At 44.3% G+C, this 16,521-nt stretch overlaps 1 protein-coding gene across 1 annotated transcript in view; it reads left to right on the top strand.

Annotated features, from left to right (window-relative positions):
• The window catches only part of ATP6V1C2 (ATPase H+ transporting V1 subunit C2), a 30,326-nt gene extending 13,824 nt beyond the window's left edge, over positions 1–16,502 (top strand). Inside the window, exons 6-14 of the mRNA XM_048845492.2 lie at positions 5,908–6,002; positions 7,367–7,458; positions 9,913–10,011; positions 12,617–12,685; positions 13,766–13,858; positions 14,352–14,445; positions 14,807–14,904; positions 15,356–15,485; positions 16,116–16,502. Of these exons, the coding sequence (XP_048701449.2) occupies positions 5,908–6,002; positions 7,367–7,458; positions 9,913–10,011; positions 12,617–12,685; positions 13,766–13,858; positions 14,352–14,445; positions 14,807–14,904; positions 15,356–15,485; positions 16,116–16,211 (866 nt within the window). The 3' untranslated portion in view covers positions 16,212–16,502. The remainder of the gene's footprint in view (positions 1–5,907; positions 6,003–7,366; positions 7,459–9,912; positions 10,012–12,616; positions 12,686–13,765; positions 13,859–14,351; positions 14,446–14,806; positions 14,905–15,355; positions 15,486–16,115) is intronic.
• Positions 16,503–16,521: the final 19 nt, after the last annotated feature.

Genomic DNA, 16,521 nt, shown 5'->3' with positions numbered 1-16,521 from the left:
AGCATGGGGGACGCTATACTGTCCTTTTCTTAGGCCTCTTTCCTCCGAGGTAGTGGAGGGCCTCATCTGTCTGAGGATGAAAACTGCAGCATTCCCCATCCTGCTCACCTCTTTCAACCTGGTGCTTCTACTCTCAGCTCTTCACATGGCACAGTGCAAAGCCAAGCCCTGAAGGTGTTTCCCCCAAGCATGGACTCTACACCACACACCCTGTCTTACTCTGGTTGCAGTCTAGGAGGCAGCCAGCTTTTATTATGTATAAAAAAAACTACGCAGGTGTAAAATCCACTGAGTAGAGGAAGTAGTCGTGGGGAAATTACATTGGGTGGCATTGTATTTTAGGCTGTCTTGCTCTGAAAACTGCCTCCCAATGTTGCACTGGCTGAGGACAATGAATTACTGTTTTCACATTGAACCCAAATATTATTTGTGGGATGATACCAGTTTGTGGGTCCTTTCCCCTGACTCACAGCCTCCTGCAGGCACCTATCTGTTCCCTGTAGGTCTCACTCCCCAGGTCCTCTGCTGGCCTGCTGGGGCCTTTCTCCAATATATGAACTTCGAGCTTCCTAGCCTACAGGGTTACAGTCCCAGACCTGCTGCCTGGATACTGAAGAGAGCCTTTGTCTTCCTTCTTGTCTCCAGCCTCCTCCCTCAACTCAGGCTGCCCATTATATTCCAGTAGGTCCAACTCTGAGGCCCAATCTTCTACCATGTGATCACAGGACTTACTCTCTTCTGTTGGGAAGGCAGGCTGAGCCTGGCACAGGGTGCAGCCAAACCCCAGCTCCCTTAAAGGGCCAGCTCACCCCATGACAGTCCTACAATAATTTCTAAAGGTTGCCTGAACTTTTGATGGGACACGGTAGAATTCTAATGTAGCATCATGGTCTTGTCACGTCATGACACAACCTGAGGACATGTGAGCTTATCACATCGGACAACCTTGCATAAAGACAACCCTACACTGACGTAACATCAGTGTACAACTTTTCTGGGTTGACTTATGCAAAAAATTGCCTGTTTCATAACAGCATTTGACATATTGATGAGCAAAAACATTCATTTGGTTTTGTAATGTCTACTCAACCTTTGATGGTAGCGGACACTAACGATCACTGTTTTCAAAGAGGTGCTTCATGGCAAGAATCCTTTTTGCTAGCTGGGAGTCACTGGTAAATTTCTGCCCCATCACAGGAAGGAGTAGAGGCTCCCATTTCTCAGTTTCAGAGTGATTCATTCATGGGGGCTGTATGCGTAACAGAATTTGCTGTGAATTTCTGACTTTGGGTCCTGGGATTGATTTATTCTTTCGTAGAAACACTGTTGCACAGCTTTGCTTCCATTAGCTTGGGAATTCTGAGTTTATGCTTGCACTGGTACACTGTCAAAGCCAAATCAGGAGTTTCTTGCTCAGTTTTGACTCACTCCTTATTCAGGTTTGACTTCAGGAGGAGTCTGACAGAGTCAAAACTGAGTAACAGTATCAGCTGTATCAGTAGCAAATTGGGTGAAATACTTCTCTCAATGCAATTCCATTAACTCCAGTGTTTGCCCGAATGATATCAGCTCCTACTGATATGATTATAAACTTCAGCCACACTTTAATAATCAAAACTGAGGTGTGTTTCATGAGCATATTTGCCTCAAATGAGAATGACTGCAAAATCTGAAACTGTTGAATATCTTTTTGTCCAGAACAGGCACAGCTAATTTTATAGTGACTCTAGTTTGGTGATAGATACTAATGCCCCGATCCTCAAAAATATTTTCCACTGGAAGTTAGGTGTTTGAATATTGTTGAGGATCTGGGTCTAATTGATTGGGAACAATTTACCTCAGTGAGGATGTATGACTTGATTATTAATTAGTTGGGCCTGTGCTACAAAGTTTAATTCTAAAAAGAAAAGGAGTACTTGTGGCACCTTAGAGACTAACCAATTTATTTGAGCATGAGCTTTCGTGAGCTACAGCTCACTTCATCGGATGCATACCGTGGAAACTGCAGCAGACTTTATATATACACAGAGAATATGAAACAATACCTCCTCCCACCCCACTGTCCTGCTGGTAATAGCTTATCTAAAGTGATCATCAGGTGGGCCATTTCCAGCACAAATCCAGGTTTTCTCACCCTCCACCCCCCCACACAAATTCACTCTCCTGCTGGTGCTAGCCCATCCAAAGTGACAACTCTTTACATAATCAAGTCGGGCTATTTCCTGCACAAATCCAGGTTTTCTCACATCCCCCCCACCCCCATACACACACAAACTCACTCTCCTGCTGGTAATAGCTCATCAAACTGACCACTCTCCAAGTTTAAATCCAAGTTAAACCAGAACATCTGGAGGGGGGGGGGTAGGAAAAAACAAGAGGAAACAGGCTACCTTGCATAATGACTTAACCACTCCCAGTCTCTATTTAAGCCTAAATTAATAGTATCCAATTTGCAAATGAATTCCAATTCAGCAGTTTCTCGCTGGAGTCTGGATTTGAAGTTTTTTTGTTTTAAGATAGCGACCTTCATGTCTGTGATTGCGTGACCAGAGAGATTGAAGTGTTCTCCGACTGGTTTATGAATGTTATAATTCTTGACATCTGATTTGTGTCCATTTATTCTTTTACGTAGAGACTGTCCAGTTTGACCAATGTACATGGCAGAGGGGCATTGCTGGCACATGATGGCATATATCACATTGGTGGATGTGCAGGTGAACGAGCCTCTGATAGTGTGGCTGATGTTATTAGGCCCTGTGATGGTGTCCCCTGAATAGATATGTGGGCACAATTGGCAACGGGCTTTGTTGCAAGGATAAGTTCCTGGGTTAGTGGTTCTGTTGTGTGGTATGTGTTTGTTGGTGAGTATTTGCTTCAGGTTGCGGGGCTGTCTGTAGGCAAGGACTGGCCTGTCTCCCAAGACTTGTGAGAGTGTTGGGTCGTTAACCTATCCAACTATACTCTCAGCCCAGCAGAAGCAGCTGTTCTATCTCGGGGCCTCTCCTTCTGCCCCTCCACCCCCACGAACATGATACAGTTCTGTGGTGACCTAGAATCCTATTTTCGACGTCTCCGACTCAAGGAATATTTCCAAAATACCTCTGAACAACATACTAATCCACAGAGGTCTCCCTACCAACACTACAGAAAGAGGGATTCTAGATGGACTTCTACATAGAGTGCTTCCGCCGACGTGCACGGGCTGAAATTGTGGAAAAGCAGCATCACTTGCCCCATAACCTCAGCCATGCGGAACGCAATGCCATCCACAGCCTCAGAAACAACTCTGACATCATAATCAAAAAGGCTGACAAAGGAGGTGCTGTTGTCATCATGAATAGGTCGGAATATGAACAAGAGGCTGCTCGGCAGCTCTCCAACACGAGTTTCTACAAGCCATTACCCTATGATCCCACTGAGAGTTACCAAAAGCAACTACAGCATTTGCTCAAGAAACTTCCTGAAAAAGCACAAGATCAAATCCGCACAGACACACCCCTGGAACCCCAACCTGGGATATTCTATCTACTACCCAAGATCCATAAACCTGGAAATCCTGGGCGCCCCATCATCTCCGGCATTGGCACCCTGACAGCAGGATTGTCTGGCTATGTAGACTCCCTCCTCAGGCCCTACGCTACCAGCACTCCCAGCTACCTTCGAGACACCACTGACTTCCTGAGGAAACTCCAATCCATCGGTGATCTTCCTGATAACACCATCCTGGCTACTATGGATGTAGAAGCCCTCTACACCAACATTCCACACAAAGATGGACTAAAAGCCGTCAAGAACACTATCCCCGATAACGGCTAACCTGGTGGCTGAACTTTGTGACTTTGTCCTTACCCATAACTATTTCACATTTGGGGACAATGTATACCTTCAGATCAGCGGCACTGCTATGGGTACCCGCATGGCCCCACAGTATGCCAACATTTTTATGGCTGATTTAGAACAACGCTTCCTCAGCTCTCGTCCCCTAAAGCCCCTACTCTACTTGCGCTATATTGATGACATCTTCATCATCTGGACCCATGGAAAAGAAGCCCTTGAGGAATTCCACCATGATTTCAACAATTTCCATCCCACCACCAACCTCAGCCTGGTCCAGTCCACACAAGAGATCCACTTCCTGGACACTACAGTGCTAATAAACAATGGTCACATAAACACCACCCTATACCGGAAACCTACTGACCGCTATTCCTACCTGCATGCCTCCAGCTTTCACCCTGACCACACCACACGATCCATCGTCTACAGCCAAGCTCTGCGATACAACCGCATTTGCTCCAACCCCTCAGACAGAGACAAACACCTACAAGATCTCTGTCAAGCTTTCTTACAACTACAGTACCCACCTGCAGAAGTAAAAAAACAGATTGATAGAGCCAGAAGAGTTCCCAGAAGTTACCTACTACAGGACAGGCCTAACAAAGAAAATAACAGAACGCCACTAGCCGTCACCTTCAGCCCCCAACTAAAACCCCTCCAACGCATTATTAAGGATCTACAACCTATCCTAAAGGATGACCCAACACTCTCACAAGTCTTGGGAGACAGGCCAGTCCTTGCCTACAGACAGCCCCGCAACCTGAAGCAAATACTCACCAACAACCACATACCACACAACAGAAGCACTTACCCAGGAACTTATCCTTGCAACAAAGCCCGTTGCCAATTGTGCCCACATATCTATTCAGGGGACACCATCACAGGGCCTAATAACATCAGCCACACTATCAGAGGCTCGTTCACCTGCACATCCACCAATGTGATATATGCCATCATGTGCCAGCAATGCCCCTCTGCCATGTACATTGGTCAAACTGGACAGTCTCTACGTAAAAGAATAAATGGACACAAATCAGATGTCAAGAATTATAACATTCATAAACCAGTCGGAGAACACTTCAATCTCTCTGGTCACGCAATCACAGACATGAAGGTCGCTATCTTAAAACAAAAAAACTTCAAATCCAGACTCCAGCGAGAAACTGCTGAATTGGAATTCATTTGCAAATTGGATACTATTAATTTAGGCTTAAATAGAGACTGGGAGTGGCTAAGTCATTATGCAAGGTAGCCTGTTTCCTCTTGTTTTTTCCTACCCCCCCCCCCAGATGTTCTGGTTTAACTTGGATTTAAACTTGGAGAGTGGTCAGTTTGATGAGCTATTACCAGCAGGAGAGTGAGTTTGTGTGTGTATGGGGGTGGGGGGATGTGAGAAAACCTGGATTTGTGCAGGAAATAGCCCGACTTGATTATGTAAAGAGTTGTCACTTTGGATGGGCGAGCACCAGCAGGAGAGTGAATTTGTGTGGGGGGGTGGAGGGTGAGAAAACCTGGATTTGTGCTGGAAATGGCCCACCTGATGATCACTTTAGATAAGCTATTACCAGCAGGACAGTGGGGTTGGAGGAGGTATTGTTTCATATTCTCTGTGTATATATAAAGTCTGCTGCAGTTTCCACGGTATGCATCCGATGAAGTGAGCTGTAGCTCACGAAAGCTCATGCTCAAATAAATTGGTTAGTCTCTAAGGTGCCACAAGTACTCCTTTTCCTTTTGCGAATACAGACTAACACGGCTGTTACTCTGAAAAAAGTTTAATTCTGGATCTGAACTTTTTCCAAGTTTGGGGAAAGCGGGGGCGGCAGGGGAGGATCTTGAGGGTGTTTTAGAGTTGTGCTTCTGGTTTGTGAAGTTCAGATCTGGTGCGGAACTCTGGGGTCATTCAGAAGTGGGATTCTGGGTGAGCCCCTCTCTAATGTTAATGAAAGGTATGGCTAGTGAAGCAAGTGGAGAATAGCTCCCAAAGTTGTATTTTACTTTCAGTTTTTGAACATAGTGTAGTGGATTTCTCAGCTTGCTTGTTTCATACATATATTTGTATCTTTTCAGTTGACCTAATTAGTTACCTGACCCGGTTTGAGTGGGACATGGCCAAATATCCCATAAAGCAGCCACTGAAGAATATTTCAGAAGCATTAGCAAAGGTAAATCGTACTCACCGACTTCTAAAAAGACATCCAAATGGGAGTATCATGCTGTTGCAGTTCTCAGGGCTAGTATCAGTGTCTGGTCCTTCCCCTGTCAGAGTCAATGGAGCTTTGCCACTGAGTTGAGTAGGAGCAGAAGCGGACCGTTTGTACTGAAATAGTCAGTGTGATGTTTTCATTATGAAATAATGCTGGTGAAATCTACTCAGAATAATATATGGTGAAACCTACTCATGTCACAGGAGGATGACAATGTGCCTTAACAGCTCTTCCTGTAGGGTTGCCAACTTGCTAATCACACAAAACCAAACACCCCTGCCCCGCCCCTTCTCTGAGGCCCCCTCCTTCCCTAACTCTTCCCCACCTTCACTCACTTTCACCAGACTGTAGGGGGTTGGGGTGTGGGAGGGGGTATGGGCTCTGGGCTGGGGGTGCAGGCTCTGGGGTGGGGCTGGGGATGAGAGGTTTGGGGCACAGAAGGGGCTCTGGGCTGGGCCAGGGTGTTGGGGTGTGGGGGAGGTGAGGGCCCCGGCTGGGGGTGTGGGCTTTGGGGTGGGGCAGGGATGAGGGGTTTGGGGTGCAGGAGGGGGCTCCAGGCTGGGCCAGGGGGTTTGAGTGTGGGTTGGGGCAGGGGATTGGGGTACGATGGGCGGGGGGGGGTGGTGGTTCTTGGCCACGTTTACCGTGGCTCCGAGGAATCGGTTGCCAGGGTCCCTTTTTGACTGCATGTTCCAGTCAAAAAACAGATGCCTGGCTACCCCATCTTCCTAGAATATTTTTATATAAGCTTCCTACTGCTTTAATCTCCTTTATTATAATACTTTTGTTATTATTATATATTACAATGTTGTTGTCCATGTGGAAAATATTGTATTTTTTTTCTACAGTATTCATGGCTTTACATTAAATCAAAACACATTGCAGGATGGATGAATTATTTACACTGTAAACTTCTTGGGGCAGGAGCCATCTGCTATTTTATATCACTATACTTCCTAGCACAATAGGGCCCAGATCATGGTTGAGGCCTAACGCATTGGATATAATGGGAGGGAGGTGAAATGGAGAGAGCATGGAAACAATGAATTCTGTTCACAACCACTTTTCCTATAGTTATTTTCTTAAACCCAGGTGAAGCTACCTCTTTGCAAGTGTAACACCCTTCATTAACAAACATGCCATCTGATAACTCTCTTACTTGTGCTGGTGAATGCACTGAAAATGTCATGAAAATGTACCTGTAACGAATTTAGCATTTGGTCCACCTCCAGGCATTGTGCTACTTATTTGACAGCACTGTTGATTTTGTAAACGTAAATGCAGTCAGTTTACATCAGTTGCATTTTTGCTTTTGTATTTAGCAAATCACACAAATAGAAACAGACCTGAAGTCACGAACAGCAGCGTACAACAACATTAAAGGAAATTTGCAAAGCCTGGAAAGAAAAACTGTGTATGTACAGTATGTGCCTGTGTATGTTGAGTGTTTGTGCTGGGGTGTTGTTTGTATGTATGTACGTACTTTCCTGCCCACTTTATAAAAATGTACATGTTCCGACAGGAATGAGTATCGAGAGTAATTGTCAGAAGTGCTGAGCGCCCACAGATCTAGTGGAAGTTAAGTGAGAATGGGGATGTCCAGTACCTCTTAAAGTCAGACCAATAGATTCCTTCTCTTTGCTTCGGCTGAAGTTCATAACTCTTATCTATAGAGGCAATGTGACTGACTTGCTTTGTAATGCATCAAAACCTAATATCATTGCATTTGTTCTGAGTGTATCGCATAGTATCAGCAATAAGAGATGGGGACGTTCTACTAAGTCAACCAGTGCAATCCCATGCGATGCAGATTGTATCCTATACTTGGTTATAGAAGTCACATGCAATTGTGCTTCCATTATTTCCCCTGGGAGACCATTACACCGCTGTCTGCATCTCACTGATGATCAGCCTTCCCATTCTTAATTTCATCCTGTTACTCATAGCTACCCCCTCTTGCTTTTGTAAATGTTCTCTTTCCTCTCGTCACTGGGTTAAATAAGTTCACTCTTTAAACATGTTGAGACGATTATAAATATAAGGTATGTTGGGTTCCCTTGATTCACTACTTTTGTAATTTTCCTTAAACAAGCAATGAGATTTGACTGGCCAGCTCCATTCTTTTTAAATTCAAGTCTGCTTTTATCATCTCCCCACTGCCAATGGGAGTTAGAAAATCCTAGGTAAGGTGAATTTTAAGCAACCCATTTGAGAAGAAAACATCTGTAAACAGAACTTTTGGCGCATCTTAGAGAGTGCCTGGCAAACCCACTGTCAGTGCCAACACAAGTCTCAATGCTAATGTGAGCTCGCCTTTCCTGTGCAGGTTCTCTAGTTCCATAAACAGCCTCACAGCTGCCACTCCACACTGCTGGGACTGTTCCCAGGGAGCTGAACTGTACCAATGAAAGTTACCCAGGCCCTGTGGGAGGGGAAGTAGGGCTCCAGGAATGGAGAAGAGTGCCACATGCAATGTAGCTTAGCACTTTGGAGAATGGTTAGGATGAGAAGTAGCCAGGCATTCTTCATCTTAGTGGGTTTTTTTGTTAGTTTGTTTTATTTCTGTCAAAACCAAAATGTTAGCAGGAACTGGTCTGTTTCAATGCATTTTTTCGACACAAAACATTTTGGAAAAAAAGGTTTTGAAATTGTTGAAATGTTTCATTTTGGCATGTTTGAACAATTCCGGTTTTCCATTTGAAATGCCCTTTTGTTTTGAAATGTAAGCTAATTATAGTAAAATAGAACACAATCAAAGTCTTTTGGAGTTTCAGTTCACAAAAATTTGAGATTTTTGACTTTTTATCCAGATTTAGGATGTGAAAATTTTTCAAAATCTCAAAATTTTTGCCAGAAAGAGAAAAACTGTTTCCTGCCTAGCTCTATTTAGGACGCAACCCCCTGCCCCCCTTGCAACAAACTGGTGGATTAGCATCTTCCCTCCCCCAACACCCTCTTAACTGTTTGTGGCATACGCTGGCAGGGTTACTCTGTCTCTCCTTTTGGGTCTGCATTCTTTATTCCCTTCATGCCTCTCTCCTTCCCCCCCCCTTGTGCTTTTGCTTTTTGTTTTATATTCATGTTTGTTCACTTGAGTTTTGCTGTGCTCCCTGGGTCTTTCCTCCCAGCCCCGACTCAGCAGAAGAGCACTTGCCGCATGGGACAGAAGATACCCATGGGTGGCTAAGTGGAGCTGGGACAGATGCTCCCAGACTAGCTGTCCCCTCTCCAATTCCTCAGAGGGATTGACCTCCAGTATGGGAAAGACAAGGCGAGAAGTAACATGGCTGTGGTGGTTCTGTTTCCAGTTATATATTGAGCTGTAATAAGAGATGAAGCAAAAATATGAAGAACCTTAATGAAGGGTATAGTGAAAGCTTCAGTTCTACTCACCATCACAGACTCAGGGGCATGGAGGGTGTCTTTCTATACAGTATGTCCTGGCAATGCGGAAGGGCTGAAGGGCTTCTCTACACAAAACTTATACTGCTTTAACTAGACTTAGTTAACGTGGTACAACACTGCTAGTGTGGGCACGGTGGTACCGGGGTAATAAATATTCCCACATGAGCAGGGGAATACACTAAACTGATATAAGGCAACTTTATATTGGTATAACTGAGTCCACACTAGGAGTTGTACTGGTATAACTCGTGTAAGAAATCTCACCCCCTTACCAAAATAGATATACTAGTACAAAACCTGTGTGTAGGCGAGGCCTTTAGACATGTCAGATCTGGAACGTGCATTCCTCAGTATGTAACACTACTTCGCAGTTAGCTGTATAGCACTTGACATTTCCCAAGTGCTGTAGTCACCTGTATATGCTCCAGTCATGATTCTTTTCTTCTGATTTGTTTTATTTTAGGGGAAATCTGTTAACTCGTACTTTAGCTGATATAGTGAACAAAGAAGACTTTGTGCTGAATTCAGAATATCTCATCACTCTTCTCGTTGTAGTTCCAAAGTAAGATAATCTCATGTCTTCCCTTTCGGGGAAGGAGGGAGAGAGACAGAATGCAAGTGTGTGTGGTTTCCTTTTAAGAGGGAGGGAGGTAGTTATGAAAGACAGGGTCAGAGTCACAAAGTTTGGATATAGGGTTTTGGTTTGGGCCCATCTCTAAGGGTATGTCTACATAACAGCGGCTCAGCTGTGCTGCTGCTGTGTTGCACTGTGTCTACATAGTGTAGACACTTCCTACATTAACGGAAAAGGGTTTTTCCCCCCATCCATGTAGTTAATCCACTTTTCTGAGAGGTAGTAACTAGGTCAATGTAAGAATTCTTCCATCGACCTAACCACATCTACACTGGGGGTTAGGTAGATGTAACTACATTGTTCAGGATGTGAAATTTTTCACATGAAGCTAGGTCAGTCTAATTTTTGAGTGTAGACAAGGTCTAAGATACATCTAGGAACTACATAAACGTGCAATGCACATGCCACAAGTCATGCCAACTGAGAGCCCATTAAACCTTTATACCAACCCCCATCATCATGGTTTCTTTAATGACACATTGTACAGAAAAGTTATTTTAAGAAACTTTTTGAGAGTTTAAAATACTTTTACTGGGACTATTTAAAAAAAAACAACCCTGTACCTGTAAAGCTGTGTGTGACACTTTGGGGTTTCCCCCAGACAGTATGGGGTTGTGTCACCATCTGCCCTGTAAACCTAACCGCTTCTGTGTTGGCTCAGAGCCCTGGTCCCAGCAGCCTGCTCGCAGCACCATGGCCTCACCCTGGCTTCCACCAGCCTGATTACTCCTTGCAGGGTGACCCAAGCAGCCCTTCCAGTCCTGGGTCTCCTCAAAACCATCTCCTCTGCAGTGCTCAGCCCCTCTCACTGTAGCACTCAGTTTGCTGCTCCTTTAAAGAAACAGTGCCCAGCACCAGCTATTAGTTTGGCTGAGGTTTTTACCCCACATTTGGAAATAATGCACTGAGACGGGTGTGTAATAAAACAAGATCAAGTTTGTTAACAAAGCACATGCAGCAGTGTTATAGCTGTGTCGGTCCCAGGTTATTAGATAGCCCAGGTGGGTGAGGTAATATCTTTTATTGGACTAACTTCTGGTGGTGAGAGAGACAAGCTTTTGAGCCACACAAGCTCTCGAAAGCTTGTGTCTCTCACCAACAGAAGTTGGTCCAATAAAACTATTACCTCACCCACCTTGGTTCTTTAACAAATAACAGACATTTAAGCAATCCCAAGTAGAAGGCATTGAGATAGGAATGGTTACAAACAAACAAAAGTAAAAGTATGCCTCTAAGACTAAAACCTAACTTAATGAACTAGTTTTCTCGCCATGGTCATTCTTCCAGCATGGCTGGCCAGTTCTTAACCAGGAGCCAACAGAGAGCTCAAAGCACTCTGTTCCTTTGTTTCAGCAGGAGAAGGATGCCAGAATGGCTCTCTCTTTGCTTATATCCTCAAATTTTATCTTTCTTTTCAAAGTTAGGAAGCCTTCCTGGGGGGCTCAGCTTGGTATGTCCACCAAGGAGCTGACACCATCTTAATATTTGCAGTCTCCTCCCACTGTCATGACAATTAAGTGGTTATCTCCCCCACTCGCTAGTTTGGTGGCTTTGTTCACCTGCTCTGTAAATGCATTTCCATGGTCTCTCTTTGCTCAATTTACACTGGTGATATATTCAAGCCAGCTGGAAGCACATTCCTTAGTCTAGGGCTGGGTGCCTTAAGCCCTGCCTGCCAAGCGCAGTTGAAGAACATAGTTCCAGCACACATTTATAATTCTTTATCTGCTAACTGCACATACCCTGTGCAAGCATACTAATTGATCAGTGAGTTAGCTTTCCAGTGATATATTGCGAGACACCTTTTAAATAAACATGACAGTGGGTGGTGGGTGTACAGGCCAGCTGAGACTCAGTGCTTCACCTGGGAGCCCCTTGCCCTCTGGCTTTAGGATGCTCTTAGTGGCACATTAAGTGCATCTTTTTACCATGCTGCCAACTGGCCAAGGCTCAAAGGGAGGGGAAAAATCATTCTAAAAATACCTTGTCTAAACATCAAAATGTCACTGTGTATAGTCTGTTATCTCAGGCCCTTCCAGGGTGGGCTAGGAGTAAGTGTTGGGTCCCTTTGGGAAGCTGGGAATCTCCCCTCTCCCATGGGATAAAGCTGCTGCTTCTAGACCTTCAAGGCTGTACGATGCCAGATTTTAAAGTTGTGCTATTTTGAAATTTAGAAAAACCATCACTGGAAACCTTGGTCATGCTGGGCCTCCAGCTAGAATAACTGGGTGGAGGAAGTGGGGAGGAATGCCACATGTGAGGGAATGAGGAAATGTGTGCTGGCAGGCTGATTTCTTATTAATTTATTTATTTAATGGCTGCAGTTTGAAACAGCTCTAGAGTTTGGAATGTTAGAATAAATCCTGGTGAAAGAGCTTCATTGGCAGGTGATGTGGTAATAGACTTTTGATAAGTTAATTTATAATATGCCCCGTGCAGCCTGGCATTGGCTATCACATACCCATGTATATACTTAGTAAAAATGCTTGCGCTTTTCCGTTACTTAATGCACTTTGTTTTGTGTTGCCAACAGATCAAACTATGCACAATGGCAAAAAACATATGAATCCCTCTCCGATATGGTAGTGCCTCGATCCACAAAGTGAGTGACATTCCTGAACTAGCTCCCCTGTTTGCTCCTGAGATCTCTGTGCTGTTTTCATCTTAATCCTTTGAAGTCCCTGGCTTGCAGAGGGAATAGTGCATGTAACAGAAGAGCTCCATGAGACTGTATGGAGCGACACTATCCTCTCAATCTCATTGTTGCTACTTCAATCCCTGATTAAAATGGAAGCTGCTTGGTTGTGGGAAAGTGCAGATGAATGCAAATGCTTCTGTGAGCTATTTTACAATAACCTTGCTTTTCTTTTGAAATGTCTAGTGATTCAGGTCTCTCTCCTTTTACCTTGACACCTGACTACTCAACAAACCATTTATTTTGCCTGCTATTGTTATGAAAATAGAGGAACACGTTGTTACAATAATATGGGTCAAGTTCTGTCCTGATGTAAATAGGCATGTCATTAAAGCCAGTGGAGTTACAGACACTTACACAAGTGCTACCATTTAACTGTTTCCTGATTGGGGATGGGTTAATTCAGCTTCCAAGATGTCTCTTGTAGCAGCAAAAGCCTAGTTAACCCTTACCCTGTTGGACTTACCAGGAAGTAAAAGTTCCAGTGGATAGCCAATAGCAGGAAAGTGTAGATCATGGCAGAAGAGAAGGTCCAATCCAGAGATGAAAGGCTTGGAGATGGAAGATCAGGAGGGAAGGAACCAATGGGAGCAGGAGAAAGTGGAGAAGGGCAAGTTAGGGAGTGGGCAGGAAAGGGGATTGTCTGCTACTTCCTGTCTCAAAAATATTGGTGGACAGAAAGGAAGAAGAGGGGCAAACAGGAGCCAGAAAGAAGGAACAATAGGAGAGAAGCAAGCAGACACAGACACCCACCTGCCTGGCAGGGTTCAGAAGCTTGGTCATAGAGGGCCTAGAACTGAAAGCCCAGTCGTGCTCCAGCAGAAATCAATAAATATTTTGCCGTTGCTTTCAGTAGCAGCAGACCTAAAAAAGTTCATGTTATCATTCAGTTTTGTAAATGGAAAAGAGAATTGCAACAGAAACCAGGTAATCAAAGCACAGGGCATCCTCTACGCTTGCTCACTGCAGTGCATTTCCTTCCTGCAGAATGATTGCTGAGGATGCGGAGGGAGGACTCTTCACTGTGACACTGTTTAGAAAAGTGATGGATGATTTCAAAGCCAAAGCCAGAGAAAACAGGTACTGTAGTTACTGAATAGCTCCTGCAGAGTGGGCCAGCCTCACATGGTTGCTCAGGGTGGGGAGAGGATGCAGGGAGCCCCTGGCCTGCATGAAGCAGGAGCCAAGCACAACCAGAGCCTTTACACTTCTCTAAGTGCAAGGACTGCTCACGTCTCTTGCTGCTGCTGGCTCTAGATTCACTGAGAGCAGGGAAACCCAGCAGGGTCTGTCCTCTGTGGGGTGAATGTACACGGCATTCTCCAAGAGTGGCACAGCAGCTGTCCACAACCACCGCTCCTGGTGCTGCCCACCTAAGGCACAATGTGTCTGGGAGAATAACTCCTGCTATGCTGAAGTGACTCCACATTGCTCTGGGGTAACAGCACCATTCAGCATGCTGTATGGTATTGGCTGGCAATTTAGAAATGCATATTATTCCAGAAGCGTATGACAGATGATCAGGCAAGTTACATGAGTGGCAGCTATTACAAGCCAATATATTTGTTTTAAGGTTCATGGTCCGAGAATTTTATTTTGATGAGAAAGAACTGAAATGTGAAAAGGAAGAAATGATTAAATTAGCTTCTGATAAGAAACAACAATATGTAAGTAACAAGTAACACTTTGATTTGACCTTCCAGTGACTGATTTGGCCCTCATCACTGTAGTATCTCAGCAGCTCACAATCATAAATGGATTTTTAGCTCACAGCGTCCCTGTAGGGTAGAAAAATCTCTTTTATACAGGGGGAAAACTGAGGCACAGGGTCGAGTCAGTGACTTGCCACTCAAGGTCACTCAAGCTTGTGGACGAGCCTGGAACCCTGTCTAGTGCCCCATCCACTAAATCATCCTTCCTACCCTACAGGCCCCCAATCGTAAATCTGAATGGTTCAGAATTAGCACCAGTATCACTGCTTCCAAAGCAAGGTGAGAAACCGCAATGTTACTCTGTTTATTGCCATAGGGGCCACTACTGCGCTGGCTGAAAGTGAACTTCAGTGAAGCATTTGTGGCTTGGATTCACATAAAAGCCCTGAGAGTTTTTGTTGAATCTGTCCTGAGGTAAGTGGGCAAATATGCAGAAGTTAAAACGAGCGGTTTATTTTCCTGTAGCAGTGTTCAGACAACTTTAGAGGGAAAGGCTCACCACTTTAGAGTTAGGAATTGCTAGAGCTACCAGCACATACAAAATTTAGATGACTGAGAGGAACAGCACTGTTGCTTGAAGGAGGCAAAAGGGTGAAAGTCACTATTCAAGTGTATTTACAGGGGAGGAGTAAAATGAAGGCTACAGTGGGGACAGCACATGTTGTTTAAATCGACTTTAGAAAGGGTGCTCCCATGCACTGTGATCAGGTGATGAGACAGCACAAGGGAAAGACACTCTGCACTGGTGGAGAGGAGTGAGCTGGTGAAGACAGGCTGATAGGAGATTGGAGAAAGAGGAGGAAGAGTTCCCAGAGAGTTTTGAAAGGAATGCAAGAGCAAAAAGTGCATGTCTGTGTATTTAAAGGTATGGCCTACCGGTGAATTTCCAGGCAGTGCTGCTGCAGCCCAGCAAGAAGTCTGTAAAACGCCTGAGAGATGTTCTAAATGCAGTCTTCAAACACCTGGACGAAGTAGCAGCAGCAAGTATATTGGATGTATGTGTTCAGGCTACTGCATGAGAGACTATGGCCATTAGTTCTGAACAAGACTATAGTTGCAAGACTTTGTATCAATTTAATTAAAACCAGTGCTCAGGAAGCAGATCACATAGGCCTAAACCCTGGAGCATGAGGTGCTATCTCAAGGGGCTAGGAGATCTAGTGTGGGAGGCCTAATGGGATATTTCATACACCTCCCTCTGAAACATCTGGCCACCATCGCGTGTCGGATCCAGGGTGGCAATTCCTGTGACCAAAAAGCCCCCCTGGTTTCTCCCCAGCCTCTGTTGGCTATTCCTAAGCAATATTTACAAAAACCTCATTTTATTCTAATGGAGGTGAGCACAATCCCATAGTAGGGAGCAATTTACAGACAAGTGGCTAGTAGGTATCCACCCTGGAGGGTGGAGGAGGTGAAGAATTAGTTTTGAACAATTAAAAAAATTTATAAATACTTCAAAAAGAATCCACAGTCAGAACTGAGCATGACTTCTCAGACAGAAAGCTTTGATTAAAGCAAATGTAAGAGTATGTTCTGTTTACTGACAGGGATGTAAAAACACAAGTGATCGTATCTCAGAATAGAGTTTATTTCTAGCACCTAAGTTACTTTGTCTCCTTTTGCAGATGAGCATGGACATTCCTGGTTTACAACTGAGCAATCAAGAATACTATCCTTATGTCTATTTCAAGATCGACCTCAGTCTTCTTGATTACAGTTAATTAAAAAAAAAATTTTTAAACAAAAAATCAAGCTTGACTTACTCATGTGCAAGTCCCCAGTGTCCCAGTAGAGTTATGCTCTTCAGCCATTAACAATCAAATTAAAATGCAGGCACCTACTTAGCTGGATAATTTTATAAGAATTCTTTTGCATCTGTAGCACAGTAATTTAAAGCAGTCAATCTACTCCACTTTGAAAGGAAAGTGTTTTACTATTTTATAGTCTCTTCACTTTGTATGGTTAGAAACATGCTTCACAAGCAGGTAGTTTTTATTTATTTATTTAGTAAGTTACAAAGAGGGGATCATC

The sequence above is a fragment of the Caretta caretta genome, chromosome 3 (genome assembly GCF_965140235.1).
Source record: "Caretta caretta isolate rCarCar2 chromosome 3, rCarCar1.hap1, whole genome shotgun sequence".
NCBI lineage: Eukaryota > Metazoa > Chordata > Testudines > Cheloniidae > Caretta > Caretta caretta.
The sequence above is the reverse complement of the archived record's forward strand: the minus strand, read 5'-3'. Positions and strand labels throughout refer to the sequence as shown.